This window comes from Poecilia mexicana, unplaced genomic scaffold (assembly GCF_051168715.1).
Source record: "Poecilia mexicana isolate PSO_F unplaced genomic scaffold, ASM5116871v1 scaffold_6, whole genome shotgun sequence".
NCBI classification, from domain to species: domain Eukaryota; kingdom Metazoa; phylum Chordata; class Actinopteri; order Cyprinodontiformes; family Poeciliidae; genus Poecilia; species Poecilia mexicana.
In genome coordinates, this window is record NW_028263375.1 from 400,210 (window position 1) to 422,009 (window position 21,800).

The 21,800-nt window shown below is 37.9% G+C and overlaps 1 protein-coding gene across 1 annotated transcript in view; it reads right to left on the bottom strand.

Moving 5' to 3' along the window:
- The window catches only part of adgrb1a (adhesion G protein-coupled receptor B1a), a 107,404-nt gene extending 86,254 nt beyond the window's left edge, over positions 1-21,150 (bottom strand). The window contains exons 1-13 of the mRNA XM_088006704.1: positions 21,117-21,150; positions 19,935-20,093; positions 19,123-19,230; positions 13,526-13,690; positions 12,997-13,166; positions 12,658-12,826; positions 11,671-11,835; positions 11,475-11,576; positions 11,270-11,376; positions 9,945-10,139; positions 8,783-8,851; positions 6,293-6,401; positions 4,480-4,623 (exon numbers count right to left, since the gene is read on the bottom strand). Of these exons, the coding sequence (XP_087862830.1) occupies positions 4,480-4,623; positions 6,293-6,401; positions 8,783-8,851; positions 9,945-10,139; positions 11,270-11,376; positions 11,475-11,576; positions 11,671-11,835; positions 12,658-12,826; positions 12,997-13,166; positions 13,526-13,690; positions 19,123-19,230; positions 19,935-20,093; positions 21,117-21,150 (1,696 nt within the window). The remainder of the gene's footprint in view (positions 1-4,479; positions 4,624-6,292; positions 6,402-8,782; positions 8,852-9,944; positions 10,140-11,269; positions 11,377-11,474; positions 11,577-11,670; positions 11,836-12,657; positions 12,827-12,996; positions 13,167-13,525; positions 13,691-19,122; positions 19,231-19,934; positions 20,094-21,116) is intronic.
- Between the last annotated feature and the right edge of the window lie 650 nt (positions 21,151-21,800).

Below are 21,800 nucleotides of genomic sequence, written 5' to 3' on the forward strand. Positions count from 1 at the left end.
TTTAGAGGCCCACACTGATATGAACTGCTACTAAACATGGCTTTCGCTTTCATAAATTTCCCCATTTCAGAGCAGCATGAAAGGAGATTTATCAAAACTTGACAACTGGACTCAACAGTAGCACTGGGCTGAAACGAGACCCAAACCGTAGGAAAACACGCCTCCATCTGTCGGGCCATCTGAAGACATCCAACTCTTCTGCTCCAGTACAGCCTGGAAGCGCACAGCAGTGTGCCAGGCAGTATGCAGAGACAGTGCCTCCCAGGCAACAACTGAGCTCCCATGGGCATCACAGGGGAACCAAGCAAGATGTGTGGGAGTGTGAGGGGGATGAAGTATTATGTGTCCTGCTCATGTACTCTCTGGCCACACCAATTCAATGTGCTCAGCCAGATCGAGTGTGCCCAACAACAACTAGTCTGGAGGGATTCTAACCAATTGGTTCAGAAAGGAAAGACCAAAGGAAAGAACAAAATATACATTTGCTTATTCAGAGCAAGCATAAAGCATATGGAATCAACACTGAAATAAAAAGATCTATACCAGTATGCACCAATTCTTTGTAGATTTATAACAAAACTTTAGGTAAGTGAAGAAATTATTTCTAAAGCAACAATGCATGTTATATATTATTTATATATGTATATGCATATAAAATATACATGTACATATATATTTATGTTAGTATGATAAAATGGGCTTTCACTTTACACACAGAGTACCAAAATACATTTTATTAAGAAATTAAGTGAGATTTTATTTATTTATATTAGGTTAGAAAGTGTAATATTTAGATATGTTTCTTATCATTTAAACAGATAAATAAATTGTGAAACTCCAGTTACCATCAAGCAACAGATGATTAGAACTTCATGTTTTTTTGTTTTTTTTAAATACGGTTTTGCAAAGTAACATACTTTGCTACATTAATGGAGGTCCATCACCATTTTGTTAGATTCCTTTTAAACATCCCAAAAATAAGATACCAAAGCCGTTTCATCAATGTGAACAAGTGAAAATCGTATCCTTGATGTGCTGGCTGATGGTGGAATATTACTGCTTGGGAGACACTTCCCTCAGTCAGCGAGGAAATTACCTTTAATTGCACCTGATTGGATCCCCTTGACTCTTGATTAGGAATGACTGGCTCATTAGTATCCTGCTTGTTTTAAAGACCCTCAACACTCACTGATAAACACCCAAAAGTGCTCTTTAGCACAAGGAACGGCATGGGTCAGCAGATGGGAAACAAACTGCCGGTTTGTCAACATAGAAAGCTTAGGACTTACCAAAACACACTTGTTTTTCAAGAAAGTTGTAAAAATTGAAAACTGCATGCAGAAAGATCCAGTCAGTTAAAAACAATATTTTTCTGTGAGGGAGTAATAATTCTTCACATATATTATTGACTCTGAGAGGTACAATTTGTGTCAGTAACTGGATGTTAGTTAGTTTTATGGATACATTTAAAATGACTGCTTTGGGGTGTTGCACAGGAAAGTAATTAAAGTTGCTAAGGGTCTAATTACTTTCCACTGAAAGAGTAATTTCACAATCAGTTGTTCTGGAGCACTCAATGCAAACTATCAGTGGTTAGTTTTCTGCATGGTTTTAATTTTTCCCTGTTTTAACATGCCACATTTAAATGGAGAGAATCCACCTTATCCAGCAGCCTAAAGCAGGATTAGTGGGCTAATGAATTGACACACTAACTTCACAATCTTCTGTAACCAGCGACAGGAAAGTTATTTTGAAAAAGTAACTTGATTTCTGATTACTGATTACTCTTAGACAAAGTAACTTAGTTACTTTACAGATAGCTTGATATTAAAAGTAACAGTCCTGGTCGCCTCAACCTAAACATGAGTCAGTAGTGTTTAAGGCCAGCTTCTTGTACTCAGCTTCACTTACTGATTTTTGTACCTAAGTTCAGCTTTTTTCTGTTTGGGTAGTGGTTGTGTGGGAGAGCATGCCTTGCATGTTTTGTCACAGCTTTCTGCTTTACACCACCTGTTAGACTTGCTTTGTCAGTTTGACTCAAATGTCTTTTTCAAATTCAATGTTGAACTTTTGTAGCCAGATAGCTTGGAAAATTGACCTAATACTACAAAACCTGACAGTAGAGAAATATTTACAAATGACAGGAAAAAAAAAGTCACAATAAATATAAATTCACATTAGTTGACATAAGCCTAAGAATGTAAGTACAGTACAAAAATAATTGAAAAGTTATTATTTTTCCTGTTGTAATGTTTGTCTCATCTTATTCAAGCAGACTGTGATCTGTACATCAGCAATAGCTCGTAAGCTTATTCTGGGATTGATGGATAGAGGCTCCATCTTCCACTAGCGGGCTTTGACACTCTGTCCTTTTTGCATTAAGTTGCTGCATGAGTGAAGTCCTGAAATCTCTTGTTATTCTGTCTCCCCTTCTTTCAGAACTTTGTCACAGAACAGAGGGAACAACAAACCTTGATGCTGTCATTTTTAGCAGACACCAACGCAAAATAATGCTTTTATTTCCAACATGCTTCTCTTTCCTCCCTCCATTGTTTACGTTTGTGTTGCTGCATGATATTACACATGAGATGTTTCTCAAGAGGAAAGCAAAAATTTATGTTTTTACTATGTAAAATGACAAAAATAGTAAAGTGTTAGATTATATTTTACAGAAAAAAATGGGTCTTATTAAAGTAAGGCATTGATGACATCACTGATCATAATATAACCCTGGTTCTCTTGTTTTCTGAATCTCTTAGCATCATAATTTATCCTCAGATTAGAGGTCAGGACCAGGAAAGCACTGCTTCTCATCCAATGAATGTCCTGAGAAAATAGAATTGACAATTTGGACTCAGGTGTTCCAATTATTTTAAATGTTCTCAGGTGTATACAATCCGTATACAATCCAGCAAGTGGGGAAGCAGACTGCTCCTAAAAGAATGGGCTGTTTTTAGGAGCTGAATGATGTCCAGTGTAATAACATGGCAGGATGCCTGTGTAATAAAGCAGTTTATTACATTTCCCGGAGTTTAGTGTTGAGGGACATAATTGTACTCCATAAAGTCCTGACCTAACCTGATCAAACACCCTAATTCTAAATTACAGCAAATAATGACAGCCAGACTTCTTGCCCCACATCAGTGTCTGACCTCTAACATCCTATTCAGGAAAAAGGTCAGAAATCCCCAGAAACAGACTTGTAAACCTTGTGGAAGAGTTGAAGCTGTAAGCATATTAAAAAGGTTGTAAAATTATGTGTTATATGCTTTTACTGAATATTCTGAAGTTTTTGTGTCTTGAAGCTGAAGATTGACCTTAATTCTATTTCTCAATTAAAGTTCTTCTCAAGAAATATAACCACATCATGCATCGTATTGTCCGAAGTGCTCCACATTGAGCCTGTACATGCGTGGTCACACTCACTGCTCTTGTATAATATAAAAGAGAAATGAGTGAGATTAATTACCAGAAGATAACAGATATTGAATATTAATCTGCACTTTTGGGATTTTTTTTTTTTGCTGGGGGACCAGCTTTGCTCCTGCCTCCTTGTTGTGATTGGTTGCTTCATCTCAACACTGAGTTGATATCTAGGGGTAGCAGCATCACTTACTGCTACATGTTAGATTAAGTTCAACCAGATGGGCTGAACTGCTGTAGTTCAGGGAGCTGTCATTGTTGTTTTGCTTATGTAATTTAAACCTTTCCAGAATATTTTTCCTCCAATTTATAAGCTGTGAAGACTTATTCTGGAAAACTTGAAAAAATACAAATGGAGTGTATTCTTGCTGAGATTTCCTCATTAAAACTGAGTATTCATTATGTAACAGACTATCAAATAATGACCCTACACACAGAGAAAACCCAGGATCTAATGAAGGAACATGTTTTTATTAAATCTAAGAGAAGTTTAATCAGTTTGTGTTTATTAACAAACATGTACATGGGATTTTCCTACACATTAACAGTAACTTTGCTTTAAAGTCACGTTTGGATAATTTCCTTTGTGTGTAAGCAAGAATAAGCTTCTGGATGCTGCTATTTGCATTTCAGTGTCATCAGATTGTGAAGGCATGCAGGCATGCTTTGTATTAATATCTTTAAAAAGTCACTTTTTGAAAACAACAAGCCTTTTTTTGCAGCTGCTGAACAGCAGGTGACGTAGAATCCCTCCATTCTCCTGCATGTTTTATGTGCAACATTAAATCTGAGCGTCTCTCTGTGTGTTTATCTAAGTGGGGGGCTTTGCTCTGCAGATTAATAGCTGTAAACAGTGTTTTACAAATTATCTAATTGTCACTATGTGTCTGCTTTTCTGTGCTGATAAACACACACAGAGAAACACACACGTAGCCGTTCTGTTCTCAAATATAGGGTAGACTGTATTTGAGAAAAAACTCAGTTAAACTCTGTTATCAGATTTTGAAGAATGTTTGGAATTGACATTTTTAAGAGCATCTATCAAGCAGCATTTACCTGGCTTTCCAGTGGACAGGATGTTCTTTGGGATGCTGACTCGGTCCTCAGAGTTCCGGGCCCAGTCCACCATTCCTCTCCAGCCCTTCATAGGGAAGTTGAAGTCAGCCTGATCCATCACAGGACGCTTATGGATGCTTAAAACTGTAATCGACAAAATAATGACTGAAACACTTACATGGATTATGTGAGTATGTGAGGCTTCATAATTTCAACATTTGCTATAAAAAGTAAGCACTCGCTCTTTCAACACATTATTAGCATTATTGTTGAACTGAACTGAATCATAACATCTCCTGGGTGCAAGCTGTATTGAGTCTGAGCTTGAGACATAACAGCCTGATTCTACCCTGTCCACTTCTGGTATTTTGGTGAGAAAGATTAAGTTTTTTTTCTGATAAATGACAAAGGTTTTTTCTTTGTCTTATAGATTTATTATTTATCCTCTAAACGTATTTAGAGGGGACTTCAAGTTTTCGTCAGGCACTGTAAAAACTTGGGGTAGGCTATATATCAATGTTGTCAATAGGTCAGAATACACAGCGAAAATAAGCCAAAAATATAAAAAAAATATATTTTATGAATAAATAAATAAATAAATAATAAATATAAGAGATCTTTGTTTGAAAGAAGCTATCGTGACAAACAAACCTGTTCTGGACAGATCTGATAAGTTACATTCTTCACAACTTGTCTCCTTTCAAGAGAGTGACAGTAAAAACGTTTATGGCAGTGTGGAATACACTTGGAGGAGGTGGAGCACCCTTTACATAGCACGGTTCATGTTTAATGTGTAGGAGGAGTAGAGGTCAGCCAGCCTGAAAAGACGTAGGTGGCAATTTGGCTCCAGACATTGAAGTAAGCATGACTCTTCTGATGCCTCAATCCCACATGTACTCTTCCAATCAAGATCAAGTTTTTATCTGGAGGTCACAGTGCGGCCTCTGTGAGGATCATTTCATGTTCATGCCTTTTCAAATGAAAAGTTGGACAACTGCAGCCAATGGGTAATACAGGAAAACAGCAGGGAGTTGTAAATTTGGATTCAAAATCTCAAACAACAACAAAACAACACAATTCCTCACCATTCTGCTTGTATAGCTATTTCCTGTGATAAAAGTAGGAAATATTATAAAAGTGAAATAGTGCTTCTTCCTAAGAAAGAAAATATTCCTGAAACAAGAGGAAAATGAAAACCAACATTCTAATCTAAATCAAACAAAACTTTCCCATGAAATCACAGATCAGCCAACATTACAATAGACAGGTCACACATCAGATCACTCCTCTGATCACAAAGCCTTTCCATTTCAACACCAAAGTGTTGTTTTAACACACCTGTTCATTCCATAACACACAAAAAGCAACACTCAGCCTATCACAGTGATCCACTTAAGCCAGTGATCCACTTAAAGAAAACAATTGAGTAAACATTTTATGATGTTTTGATATATTAAAACGCTAATATTGAAACTCATGCTCAGGTTCACTTTGTCTTGAGACTAAAAAATATTTATAATCAATTTGTTACACATGTAATAGGGTTGGGTTAGGGTTAACCCTAATTGATTAAAATAAATCAATTTATTTTCATAAAAATACAACTTATTTTAGTGAAAATAAATTGATTTATTTTCATTAAAGCCACTGCTGTTAGCTCTATCATTGAATGAGTTCTTAACTGCACAATATTGTTTCAAGAATTTTGTTTTAAGTCAGATGATATTTTAATACAGAAGTCTATTTTTAGATAAAGAAAAGCAGCAAAAAGAAGATGCTTTTGATAGATATAATGCGTGAAGATGAAGCTAACCCAGGTTATCGGTGACTTCATACATGTCACGGAACTCTTTCATCCTTAAGCCGATGACATCCACAAAGTCCTCCATGAGACGGAACAGCTCCTTGATGTTGGAGCCCAGCTGAGAAAAACAGACACGAGAGTTGGAAAGAAGGAAAAGATTAGGAATATGAGAAGAATATTCTGAGCTGCTGCTTAAGTGTAAAACACACAAAGTACTTTTTCTTTACAGACAATGTCCCACTGTTGCTTGTTGATTGAGAACCATGCTGCGTCTCACACCAGACTGCAACCAGCTTTAGCTTCACTTGGTACAATTCTTTGCTTTAATAGTTGTATGCTTCCAGTGTTAAATTATAAACACTGTTCAAAAGAAAACACATAAAATTCACCAACAGTTGTTTTGCAGCATCAACCATTTCGATCCTATCAGTGCTTTCTGTTTTCAGTCAATGTCTCTGATGCTGAAATAGTTTCCATTTACAAAAATATGATTTTGCACATCCTAGTTTGCAAAACTTCATGTGAAGCATAAATATCTGCTAAATGCCTGAGCCTTCTTCATCATTTAACCCTTTCATAGTGGTCACTACAGTGGACAGCTATCTAAAAGCGATTTTCTTGTGATTCTTGTGGATTTTTATGTTATAAATGCACACAGACCACTGAAGTGGACACTAATGCATCATGAAATACACTATAACTACTGGCCATCAGCTACAAATGCAAGAAATTATTTTTGTTAAATCCAATATGGCCAACAGACAAAAAAGCATGCCAACTGACCCTGGGATTTCCGACTCTGACTTTCAAGTATGGGCAACAAAAGGCATATCTGTTCTTTCTGATTTAATGGACGGGCCAAACTTGATGTTATTTGATCAGTTATTTACCAAATATAATGTTCACAGACATGATTTCTATCGGTATTTACAGGTGAGGGACTACATTTTGAAGAACACAACAATTCTCAGCAACCAAAATGTCTCTGATTGTGAAAATCAATTATTTAAACCAAAAATTATAAGTTCTATTAAGACCTGTTATAGTTTATTAAAAGAATTAGGGGTTACTAAATTGACTGCCTTAAGGAGACATGGGAAAAAGAGCTAGCCATGGAGATCAGCAATGAGGCTTGGGATGAAGCTTGGGAAAACGCAAGCTTCCCAAGGTTGCGTTTTCCACACGCAAGCTTGTTGAACACAGAGTTCAACGAGGGAGGAAATTACAACACTTAAACACTTATTAAGTGTTTGTAATAAGATTAAAGCTATTCAACTTAAAATTTTACATTGGGCCCATATATCTCCACATCTGCGTCATCAATTTAATCCAGACCTTTCTCCGCTTTGCCCCAAATTTAAAATAGAGGTGGGTAATCTCACTGTCTTTGGTCCTGTAGAAAAATTCAACAATTCTGGTTCAGTATAAAGAAAGAGTTGGACAAGATCTTCTCCGTTAGCGCTGAGTGTAATCCAATGTATATGTTACTGGGAGTGACAAACAACAGCCTTAAGAAGAATTGTGAAAAACATCTGTACAGGATGCTTACATTCTGCGCTAGAAAATGTGTCCTCTTGAACTGGATAACAGATAAGGTCCCATCCACAACACAATGGCAATGGACTGTCCTTGAATATGTGTCATTGGACTTTTTAACCAGTAAATTACGCAATAGAGATGATATGTTTCATAATATTTGGGATCCCTTTATATTGTATACTGGTCTTGATATTTCTGCTATTTTTTCACATAGCCTTACATAATATATTGCATTAATGTGTCTGCTTTATTTACTTCATTTATTTAATTATTATTATTTATTTATTTATTTATTTTTTGTTTGTTTGTTTTGAGCCGGTGTATTGTAATGTTAATGTTGTTGTGTGGAAAATGTTTGTTCTGTCTCCCTATTTTGTTTTTGTTTGTCTTTATTAAAATGGAAAAATAACTATTAAACATATGTTAAAAAATATATATGTAATATATATATATATATATATATATATATATCTAAACTTATATATTCTGCAACAAAAAAACAAAAAACAAAAACAAAATAAGAGTTATACAAGTGTTGTAAAATGTCTTGAGTTTAAACTGAGCTTAAACAAATGATAGTTTATGCTGAATTTTTTGGTCGACTTTTGCTTTAGAAAAATAAAAAACTGGCTTATGAAATGGTTTAAGAAGCCTAGCTGGTTTATTAAGTGCGTATCCTCCACCTGCATGGTGACAATCCTGGCACAGCCACCTGTGTACTGATGGATGCAGCAGATGGGAGAGTGGGCGTTTGCCTTGAGTCAGTTCCTCATTAGCTAAAGCTATTTCTATCTTCTCGTCTGTCCTTTCTCCTCACAACTGTCTGTCTGAAAAGACACAGGTGGGCTGTTCTGACATTGTTTCACTCATCAGCTTCAGGATGTCATCACTGAACACAGAGTTCAACGAGGGAGGAAATTACAAACAAAGCAGAACTGTTTGAGAGAGGGAGGTTCTCACCAGTTGTGCTTCTTCCCATCTGTCCCGGTTCTCTTCCATCAGCAGATTGCTCACCGTCTGCACAAAGTTCTACGAAACAAAAATGAAATGTTTTTCAATCGCTCAGGTTGATATGGTTGTATTTTTGAAGTATGACTAAGGTTTATGCCCCACTATCTGGTCCTGCTTGGCATTCCAAAAGATAATAACACTACCTTCAACAATGTCCAATTATATTCCTACAGTACACAATCCTGAAACAAAAAGACATACTAATGAATGTGGACCAACCTTAAGCTGGTCAAAATATATAATTCTTTAGCCACTTTGTCCCCATGAGAAGTGTGTTTGTATTTTCTTTTTGTACTTTACAACATGCATCAAATCCTATCAGATTTGTTGTAGGCTACTTTGGTGATTATAGCGTACTGAAAGACAGGAAAACCTATTAGTTTTTTTTTAGTTTTTTTTATCTTCGTGCTATACTGAATCAAATCTTGCTTGGCAGACTGATACAAGACAAACTGAAACCAGACATAAATTTAAAAAAGATCAGGAAAAACTAATGAGGTGGATTAGCAGAGCTCCTCAACAACTGATGGTGTCAGAAGAAGTTAGTGTGGATTATCATCTCTGCTGCCTAGATAATGAGTTGTTAGCATGTCATAGCAGTCATGAAGCTGACATACAGCAACAGTGTCTTCAAATTGAGGCTACAGAGTTGTTCCAAGATAGTCATGAATGAATACTTGGTGGATATGAGTTACAAGAATAGTTAATAGTTTTTTTAACTGAATTGAATTATAAAGTACAGAAAAATAAAATATTGACTGTTGGTGCTTTTAGATTTGCCATTTGTGAATGTTTAATTGGCATAATAGAAATGGCTACATTCTCAATTAATAGTCAAAATCCCACGTCTCCTAAGGTTGGAAACCTCAGGCAGTAAATGGCCCTTACCTCTAACATCTTGCAGAATTCAAACAGAAACACTCAGTTTATTTTTCCAATTTTTATATATCACCCCTGGGACTAGCTCCCTGCATAAATGAGATGTATGCTCAGAAACGGAACTAAAACACAAGATAAAAGAACCCCAAATAACTAAACATGTTTCTCATTTAATTCTAACTCTAAGCATATCTACATCCAGAAGTGAAATGTGAGAACACCTTGAAATTACCCTCATGTCTGCACTCGTGGGGCTGTAGTACGCCCTCCTGAAGATCTCTGTCATGTTCTTCAGTACGTCCAGGATAGCCAACAGATCACCGCTGTAGCTTGTTCCATCATCAGATATCATCCTCAGCTTGTTCATCACTTCTGAAACTCCATCTCCCACAAGGCCACGCTGTGCTTTGGACAAGTGTTCCCGAGTCTGATGGAGAAAGTTTCTGTTAGTTTATCTGTTATTTCTTTCAGGGGCATCTCACATAACCTCTATAGTTAGTGATTTGTAAAACATAGGAGTTTTTTATTTTATTTTTGAAGTTTATTGATGAACGTGTCAAGTTAAAAAAAATTACAGTAATGCCATAAACAATAAACGTTCAAAGGAGTGGGTAGAAGTACAACGTTATTAAAACCCACCCCTTATCAAGCAATGAAATATTGCACAACAAAATTTTGTCATTAAATGCTACCATATTGTCAGTGACACCTGTGAGAATGTGACTTCATCTACTGAAGTAAGTGTAAGTTAGTAAGATGAAGCCCAGATATAAACATGCATGCTTTAAGTTACCATCCTGTTGTATCTCTGTTTGAAACTCTTACTTTGAATTAAAAAAGGAAGTAGTTCTAGAGTTGCCATATTAGTCTGATAAGTACATAGTAAAATAAAGAGAAAGTTTTGGGTACTTGGTAGAAAAATAAATCTCTGAGAAAGAACTTTCAAATAATTTGTGAGCACCATGAGAGTGTGGAGTGTGGAGTTTGACACTCCTGGATTAGACGACTCGTCTAATCCAGGGGTGTCAAACTCCAGTCCTCAAGGGCCATGTCCTGCAGTTTTTGGATGTGCCACAGGTACAAAACACTGGAATGAAATGACTTAATTACTTCCTCCTTGTGTAGATAAATTCTCCAGAGTCTTGCTAATGACCTAATTATTCTATTCAGGTGTGGTGCAGCAGAGGAACATCTAAAAGTTGCAAGGCAGTGGCAGGACTGGAATTTGACACCTGTGGTCTTAATCATTTGATGCTAATTGCATTAAAGCTAACATCTGCTTCTGGGGATCCTATTGGCTGTAAACCCAAGGCCTATTTCACAGGTTTTTATCATGGCTGCACTGCCCTCACTCTCCTGTAGATTAAGAATTAAAACACCAAATCAGAACTGGATAACCCTACATGAAGCAGATATTTCTTAACAATTTAAAATGTATGCACATTTGTGGAAAAGAAACAAAGGGACCATTTCAATGTGTTGTTTAAAACACAGTTAGTGATCTGTGAAAGCTTTATTTTTTTAAACAAGTCAAATGAAAACAGATTTACTGCTTACTAAGGTTTGTATATTGCGATAGTCATTGGAAATGCATTTCATATAGGTGGGATTTTCCCAGTAGGCAATGCCCTCCTCATCCAAAGAGCAGCGACGCAGGATAACCCCTGTGTGGAGGAGACACAGAAGTTTAGCTGAGCACTGAGGACTTTGTCATGCAGTTTCTCTAAATAGAACCTTGTGTGAATGCATGGAAGATGCTCACCTACGGCATTGGAATCACATTGTACTGCTGCTGTATCCCCGGCAGGAGTCATCTTCCACACAACCTTAGAGAAATTGTCCTCATCACATATCTCATGAGGTGCTGTTTGCAACAGAAAGATAAATAAACTGTCAGTCACACTAACGTGAGAAAACATACATGCACATATCAGATAGGAATGTTTCTATTCAGTCACCTGGGCATCTCTTTTCATTGCAGTGACGGATTTGTTGTCTCTCTCCAGGACAATCCTGTCCTTCGAAAAAGGGCCCATAACAAACCCTGTTCCTCTGCTGCATCCCCCCTCCACAGGTTTTTGAGCAGCCTGACCACAAGGACCAAGGCTGCCACTTCCCATCCACTAACAATCAACACAACATGAAATGTTGTTTACTACAGTAAATTCCAGAATAACATTTCAATTAAATTAACTTAAAGGGGCAGAATTATGTATTTTCCAGACAAATAATGGAATTTTGCAACACAATCTCATAACTATCTGACTATATATACATATAACAAAGAAAATTTGGCTTTGTAATTTAATGCCTTCAAAGCTAACATCTGCTTCTGGGGATCCTATTGGCTGTAAACCCAAGGCCTATTTCACAGGGTTTTAAGCCTCTGTCTCTTTAAACATGTCTGCTCTTTGCTGAAACTCCACTTCAAGCAAGTCAGCAAAACTTCACTCCTCTATTAACCTTACACTGCATTGCTACTTTTCAGAGTGTTTGTAATGAGCTCAGCAGATGTGCAGTTCCACAAAGTGTTTGCTAATTGCTGCTGGCTAGTCTGAAGGAGCTGAGTGGGGCATCGTGGGGAGGCATGCACTGTGAGGCAGAAGCTTGGGAAAAGCAGCTCCAAGGAGGAGCTGCATCTCAAAGGCAGTGTTAGTTCCACACAGCCGTTTTACATAGCAGAACAGTTGCTATGGGAAATTAAAGGACTTCTCAAATATTCATAAAAGAATCAAGGCAAAACTCCAGGCATATTTTTGATGAGAGAATAACATTCAAGGAAATGTAGGGCTCAAAAAAGTTAATTTTACATTACACTGCTCCTCTCATAGATTGAGTTTAAAAACAAAATACAAACCATCAGAAGGCTAAAACTTATTTTTAATTGGAAAAGTCTGTATGTTAACTGCAGAGTGAAAGACACATTCTGCAACAAATGATCATACCTGGACAATCCCGCAAGAAACAGTCAACCGTCTCCAGCCACTCTCCCCTGCACTCCGAGCCCCCATAAGAGGGGCCGTTGCATTCCCTGGTTCTCTGCATCGTCCCATTGGAACATGTAGTGGAGCAGGAGCTCCAGCTGGACCACTCATTCCAGACCCCATCCACTGGGAACCGGCAGGGCCACAGCAACAGCGAGGACAAAGAGTGTAACCAACCATGATGTTTATAAGCCGGGACATTATTCACAGCTAAGCAAACTGAGAAGGTTTGCTTGACTGTAATCTATGAGGATGTCTACATTACATTATCATTATCGGGTCATTGGTTGATGGGTCATGCTTACCTGGACAGACAGCTATGTTGCAGAATTTGGTCTGCTTCTCTGGTCCGTCACAGGGTTTTCCCTCAAACTGCGGCGGGGAACAAGTTCGTGTTCGGGCCCTGTAACCTCGGCCACAGGTGGATGAACACAAACTCCAAGGTGACCACTCATCCCATGTGCCGTGAACTGCAATCAGAGCAGCTATTGTGTAACTTAGAAGATAGATGTACAGACCATCCATTTTACAAATTGAAACTAAGAAACATCACAATAACAGGTGACCCATCTGTTACTGCACTGTGGGTTTGGTTTAATGGAGAACATCCAGACTATTGCTTCTAGGACCTCCCACTGCTGTCTGTTTCCATGAGACCCTGAGAACACTTTGAAACTTGATCTGCTGATAGAGTGGCTAATAGAGTGGTATCTAGAGGATCTTCTATGGGTAATACATGGTCAGGGAGAGGACTGAGCACTGAGAGGAGATGGGTGCAGGTGACTTTGGGGGTTGGGAGGGATCTGGTGGGGGTAAGGGAGAGGCTTACCTGGACAAATTGCTGAGGTGTTGCAAGGTCTCTGCTCTCGCAGTGGCCCGCTACAATGGGTGCTGTAGGAGGAGGACACACAGAAACGAGTGCGACTCTGCCAGCCTTCCCCGCAGGTGGCAGAACACACACTCCAGGATGACCACTCCTCACCTGAAGTTGATTCTACTGAACAAGATGGAATAGGTAAAGGATGGAAGGATTGGGAGGAAAAGGAAGAAAAGGAAAGGTCCATAACTGTTTAACATGCAGGATGCAGCCTCTGGGGCCAAAAAAGAGGGGCTGTGGTATTAAAAGGTAAAGTATGTCCGTGCCACATTTCAAGGGGCCGCTTTTATCGAACACCTAAGATTTCATAAATATTGAATAAAGTTGTCTTCCTCAAAGACAAATGTGGTTGACAGATGGGTTTTTCTCATGGTAGCTTGAACCTGCTGTCCTTTAAGATGATCGGTCTTCTAAACAGCACAGCTGATCATTCTAAAGGACAAGATACAGAATTGTTTAGGAGCCTACAAGTCATTCTGTAAATACCGTCCTGTCTTGTGGCAACAGGTAAAGGCTAACCTTCTTTGTCCAAATTCACACATGGCTCCCCTCAGACAAGGGACCCCTGAAATGGAGCCCAGCATTGAATCTGCTTGTTCTTTGTTATATGTCAGGCTCGGATGTCATATCCTTTGCATTGACTCTATGCAAAAGGGAATGCCATCGCCTTAGGATATGTCATTCATACTGTTACAGTCAGAGACTGCCAATGAGATGGGTCACTGAACCAATTAGAGAAGCCTGAGTAGTCACAGGCGGGTTGGGAGAAAAGAAAAGCTAACAGGAAGTGAGAAGCTAAGCACTTTAAAGTGATGCCTCACTCAAAGTCAAAACACTCTGGAATAATGTTTAACCTCCATAACCGACAGATAGCTGCAGGTTTGCACTTTGCCATCTTGGATTGAAATTTGTATTTAAATTAGAGCTGAACAACCTTTTTAGGTAAATGCAGTGTATGAGTGAATCAAAATGAAGTTCAACCATCAGTTTCAAAACATCATCCCAAAACTGTTCACAGTAACCAGCAAAAAGGAATAGTTCAGCAATTCTGGACATCTGTTGTTAAGTTCTATGTAGAAGAGAAATTAGAAGCAGCTACTAGCATTAATAACGCTAAACAGCATGAGGCTAGCGTACTCTCCATATTAGAACTGTCAAGCCTTCTGTGTTGCTAAATGTGTGAACATGTATTAATCTATAACTATAATATAATAAATTAAGTCCCATAAAGATTATAATAATGTGCTCAAAAATAACTTCAACTGGGCAGCTAAATGATGCTGATGGGATATTTACTTATTGCAGTTCTGTTCAGATTTTGCATTTGAGTGGCAATATGGTCATATTTGGAATCAGATCGAGATAGAGGGTACTGAAGTAATGATTGCTCAGAACATGATCTCTGGCAAATGATGTTAAATTTCATATCAGTCATGAACATTGTTATTTTCCAGACAGTAATAACTGCTGCTGAATGTAATGCAGAGACACAATAAATGGTCACTCTGCTATGTCGACACTACAACCTGTTAGCTGTGTTAGCGTACATAAATGTGTTGACTGCTTGATTTTACATGTTTAAAAAGTTACTTGAAATGCTGTTGCTGCTTTTACTGTAAAGGTTTTTAGTAAATAAAGAGAGGCGAAAAGCAAGGGCGCTGCTAGGAATCTTGGGTCCCCTGACAAAAAATTAAATTGGGACTCCCCCCCACGCAGCTGCTGTTACAATTTCTTGAGTACATCTTGCCCATCAAAAGCATCACAATTTCAAAGGCTTGCAACTGCCTCGATTTATTTGGTCCAATACCGATAACTAGTACAGTATTTACTGCTCATGAATTTTACGTGCAAGAGTAAAATTCAGTATGCATACAGTCTACATACAGTATGCAAGTAGGTTGCTTAAATTTTTACTATTAATTTTAAATTACTTAAATGTCTCCCCATGAGCAACAGTGATAGGCAACATACAAAATATACACAAAGCAATCCAGACTTCTCAAAAAATGCTATATAGTTGCATTTTATTAAAGCTGCAGTATGTAACTTTAATAAAAAAAGATGTTTTCTCCATATTTGTTAAAGCTGTCACGATGTCGTAGCAGTTTGTTATGAGGCAGATAATCTGTGAAAACAATCAATCTCCTCCCTGAACTACCATTGCTAGCTAAAGTAATGCACCATTCTGACCAAAACAACCAATCAGAACCAGGAGGATGTTCTTAGCACTGTCAATCAACTTCATTCACTCACTGCTAAATGTGCTAATGGTGGAGAAACAACTTATTGTTACAGGAACATAATTTGTCTGCCATCGCTGGTAGCTATGCTAACTAGACTGAGCATTCACAACAGTCTGTGCTAGCTGCAAAACGGCACAAATCGAGAGAGAGAAAGGATGAGCCATATGAGATTGTGATTGACAGCACTAAAACTCTCCTGCCACTGACTGGTTGTTTCTAGCACTGGGAGAAGGCAGAAGAAATAGATTTTTCACAGATTACAACTCATACCATACTGTCACAACATAACAGTTTTAACAAATATGTGGAAATTTTTTTTTATAAAAGTTAAATACTTCAGCTTTAATTTCACTTAGGAGAGGATGGGTCATGAGGGATGTGGGTTAGAGCTGTTGCTGACTGACTTACCTGTTGTTAAGTGGTAAAAGGTACAAGGGACAAGTTAAATATATGAATATGTTGGTAGTTTTTTTCCTTAATTCATTAAATGCTAGTGAAATGGAGGGAAACAGTAGTCTGTAACTACGCTAACTATGCTAAATGGTTGGTAATCTCATACAGTCTACTCGCCTCTCGGAGAAAAACTTGGTTATAAATTGACAGTCTTGCTCTTTTCTCTCTCTCCCATTCTCTATTTTTCACTTTTGAAAACTTGACTTTATTACTTTTCTTAGCAGCATAGTAACTGCCACAGTTGTTCTTGTCTTTCACTGACTGCTGTCACTCTCAAGCCCTCCAAGCAGGAACGAACCATTTTATGCATATCCAGGAGGGTTCAGAGCAAATATGGATGTGTGTTTTTTTTATCTGGGAGTGGGAACATTTAGTTTTTACTGCCCTTTTGGTCAATAATAAATTGACCAAAAGGGTACTTGGGGGCTAGGAGGGCTTGAGCACCTGCCCCTTTTGCTCCTTGCCCCCAAGTGCCCTTTTGGTCAATTTTTTATTTATTTTTTTGGTATTATTTCGTAAGCCCTCTTTTGACACATAATATGTACTAAAATTATTTGGTTTTGTGTTGGGGTTTTTAGCCCTCCGGTCACCTTTGACCTTTTGCCTGTGACGCACGACGCAATTGCCTCTTGCACAGTGAGATAAGATGGCTAACTGGAGCTTAACGTAGAAAACGTTCCAGATTACAGAACTGTTTTTGGTGAATAATAAAAAAAAAAACGTTTTTGGTGAAGAAAGTGGAGTAGACTTGCTACTTGCCAGATGACGGAAAACGTTGAATGTTATTCCATTTCTGTTTCAGCACTTAGTAGTGGTTTAAGCAGAGAGGTAAGGAAATACAACAGACACTAACAGGCCTCTGCGTCTGTCTTTCTCTGAAGAACTACTGAGTGGGAGGAGACAGCCAGGTGAGGAAAAACTGTTCTTATTGATTTAGTATTTTTATCATACATACATTAGGCTGTTGTTTATGTGCTATTAGCTAGCTGCTAGCTATCGACTTTGCTAGCAAAGCAAGATAACTAAAAAGCTTCTTCCCTGTATCGTTAATGATCGCAGTCATTCTTCAGTATTGCTTATGCAATAGGGGGCACATCGCCTGTCCAAAACTTATCATCTCCATAATGGATATATGTCCTTTGGTGCAAAATGTTGAATATTTCTGCTTCAGCACGGAGTAGCAGTTTAAACAGAGAGGTATTTATTCTAGAGGCATTTATTCTGGTGTTAAGTAAATGTATCTTAAAGGAGAATAGCACTTAAATAAAAGTCCAACAAGGATATTCATTTAGAATTAAAAATAACTCACCCTGTGAACTACCATGATAGATATAATGTATGCAATAAAAGTTTGTCGTTAATGAAGGGGAAAAAACTCAATCCAGACTTTAGGTAAGTTTAGGGTCTGGTTCGCAGAGTATGAAGTTAATTTTTTTCTCCAATTATTCAATGAAAAAAAAAACAACCTAACCTCAGTTAAGTAAAATAAAATTGTAATAAAAACTTTTGGAATTGTAATTATTTCTTTTTTTTAACAAAAAGTTTTGTTTAAAAAACTTTTTTAAATTAAATAACTCATTTTTTTCTCGTGAACTTAAAAAGTTATTTCCCAAACAAACTTTTATTTGCACAGATCAGAAATCTTTTGTTGCGATTTTAGGCCCTGTCTCCGACATCATGTGAGAATCACAAGTAAAACTTTGAGTCAAACAAAAACTTAGAATAGCAAGAAAAGATTTCTGACATCCGCAAATAAGTTTATTTTACAAATAATTTTTTCACTTCATGAGACAAAAATGTGTGATTTTAATTTTAAAACAAGTTTTTTTAAGCAAATCTCAGTAGGCAAAACATGACACCAAGAGAACTATGAAACAGTGTTCTGTTTCATTCAGTTTCGCTATGTTCAGTCAGAGTCCATGTTGGAAGTAAAGCCACAGATAAATAACCAAAGACTATGAATAACAACCCTATGGAACACAAAACCTATGACAATAAAACACCAAACACCCAGACATCATGACAGTGAGAACTTCTGAACTTTGAGTCACTTTATAGTTTATAATCACTTCATTTCTGAGACTTTCTAAGCTGTGATATTTAGGTCTGAAGATGAAAAGGTCAAAGTAAGTTATTAGTTAGAAGTGTGATTGCACACACTAATGTGATGTGAGTTAGGTCAGTAAACATAAAAAAGGAATAGCTATTTTTGGTTTAAATCTCTATTGCCAGAAAATATCTCTGCAAAGGGTCTTTACATTCAGGCCTGCAATGTTTCTTTTTCAACATGCACAGTGTTGTAGTTTGTTTTGTAAATGCTTTTTTATATTTGAATGGATCTGTGTGTTGATGTATGTGCATAGGGTGGAGCATATGTACATGGGGGTTTTGTACACTTTAGGATTTACTTGCTTGATCTTTTCTTGCAACACAGAATTTCTATGTTCTGTAAATGCACGGTAAAGTAACTATTCTTTCCTTGTATTTACATGTATCGCTGCTATAGTAATAATATAGACTGAAGCTGAAAAAAAAAAAACCAGTCCAATTTGTTGAAATATTCCTTTATGTGCATTTCTTGACTTTGGTGCAGCATCACTTCATCAGAGAGCAGCGATTCTGTTTGATTTCATATTTTACAGAGAGTACACAGTGTTCTGTTTCATTCAGTTTTGCTATGTTCAGTCAGGGTCCATGTTGGAAGTAGTCCACTGTGGACAAGGCACTGCTGTGGGAGATTTTGATAGATGTGTGTTTGAAGTGTGTCACAGCTCTATGTTGTAAAAGTAAACTGGTCACCCAAGCTGCCACAGTGACTGATGCATGGGATCCCTCTGCGTCCCGTTGTCTTACCTTCCTGAGGACTCTGCTGTCCACTGCGGGGGGGCTTGTCTGTGTCATCACGCTTGGGGTTGTCCACCGAGCGGAGAGACTGGCTGCGAGAGAGATGGCGACCTTTGCCTAAAGGAGGATGAGGCAAGGCCAGGAAGGGGAGGAGGGGCGGTGTTAGCAACCAGAGCTCCTTCATTAATGGCTTATATTTGGGGCACAACCGTGACGTGATTGGTCACCCAGAACAGCATCAGCCAAACTTGGGACTTGTGTTGTGCTGTTGGTGTTTATGTGCTGTTCCTGTGTGCTGACAATTTCTTTCAGTTGTTGTATAATGCTGTTCAGAGTCTTAAAGTGCCTCTGATGGTATGACTAAGTACAAAAATACACTTAAACCCATCACAGCTGCAGCCATGACTTATTGCTGTGAGACAGAGAAATGCATCAATAGTTCTGCCCAGATGAAAAGAAGCTTTAAGCTGTCAAATGAAAGCACTAATACTTCTTGGTAAATAGTCTCTAATAAATAAAGCACTCAGATGCTCACTGCCTGAGCCACTTTAGCCATTTGAGTATTTTAGGATTTTGAAATAATCAGGTCTTTGCATTATTGACCAAAAAATCAGTTGACCATGCAGGTTTTCTTATTTTCATCGATCAAAGTCCCCTTTCCAACATGCACTCCTTAACTCAAAATCCTGAATCACACGCATAAGATACAGAACAGAATAAGTTAGTAGGAAAGGAAGGGTAAGCTTAGAATGTCTTTAAAATGTCCAACGAACACATAGTTTCATTGGTGGACAGAACCAAAGCCAATGGGAAGAGCTAACCTGTGCATGACTGGGAGTTGCAGGGCCGACCTTCCTCCACTATGCCCTCACACAGGAAAGACTCCTCAGGAGGCGACTGGCAGGTCCGAGCACGGGTTTGGATTCCTCCGCCACATTCACTGCTGCACTGCCCCCAGTGGCCCCAAACACTCCAACCACCTGCAGACACAAACACAGCCAACAGAAACAGTCACTGTTAAAACAATGCAGTACTGTCAACACTACATGTGAGCTAACTGACAACAGCTTTTATAAATAATAACAAAACAGTTTATTTTTCATGGAATGATTAAATGTATATATACAGTATGTTCTTACACTCTGAAGCAAATATTGCAACACAAATTTGCAACAAACTGTGTAATGTTTCACACAACACAGTGGTACTGTAGAATGGGTTTTGCTATATTAACTTATATTAGTCATAAGACAAACTTAAAAACAATGAAACATGCCTTTCAGCATTTTTTACAAGAAATTAGACCCTAAATTCACATTCTTGCTTGTCTAATCTCTGATATTCTTAAACAAATTCCTGTGCAATCCTGCCTTCATAGTTTATAGCCAGTAAATAGAGTCCTCGTGTGTATGCTTTTCTCCACCTAAATACAGTTGTGAAGGTTTCAGCAATTTATTGGACAACATTAGTGAACAAACCAAGGAACAGAGCAGATAGGTTAAATGAAGGATTAGGTTGAGAAACTGCAAACCTACTAGAGCATGCCTGTCCACCAAAACAGACAGGAGAACATTGTTTAGAGAATCACGGAAGAATCCTGAGATAACTGTGGAAGAGATTCACAGCTCAAGATGGAAAATAAGACAAAAAGACAGTTCTTTTGACCCTTTTCCACTAGAACCTACTCAGTGAAGTTCATGTCGACATGGTTAAGGTAATTTTCAGTTATACTTGAATATCAGCTCTGTGTGAGTGGGGTCATCCTAGCAGAGTGGTCCCACGATGTGAAAAGCAATGTGGCATTAATATTCAACATAAACGCAACACAAGTACAAAAACGTTTGCATCTTGTCATTACCCTACAAACCACACCTATTCGCAGTGTTGCTATTTTCCTTAGCACACTTAGTATTGCGAGTTTTTACAAATGTTAGAACTGATAATTGTAAGGCAGTTGCTCTTGAGACACAACCAACTCCACCCCTATCCATTTGGTGACTGACTGTCTCCTGATGTGTTTCCAGTCAGGAATCCCATGTAGGTACTGAAGAAAGGGGCTGGCACTACATAAACATAGCGGAAACTGAATGGAGCTGAGTCAATCTGCATTGATTAGATGCTAGGGGAAAAGGGCCATTAGTTTTGGACTATACAAATCTGGCCTTAAGAAAAAAGTGACACAAAGACAGCAGTGACTGCTCTAGTCTAGAATCTGATGTTTGAAAATCAGAAGGACCTCCTTTCAACACCTGAAGTACAAAGAAGACTGAGAAATGTAAATCACTCAACTGTCAGAACACAGTCTCTATTCCTGAAAGATTGGGAGCAATTATTTCCAGAGTTGTCAGATTGGGACTTCTGGATGTGCAGCTGTTATGTCAGTGTACATATTTCCTCTAATTTAAAAAAATGCTGTTCAATCAGGAAAAAAGGCAAATATATTTGCCATGAAGAGATTTTATTTAAAATCATGCATTAAAAAAAGTGTTTCTGAGGAATACCCACGCTAACTTCAGAGTGGTAGCATGGGTATTCCACTATGAAAGAAGCCTCTGTGATAATGCTAATTATCAAGGTAATCACTTGATAATAGACTCTCTTCATTGCACACACAGCCTTAGATGTGAGAACACATAACATGTGCAAACTGGTTATATAATGCCCCTCTATATTCCACAGAAGTACAT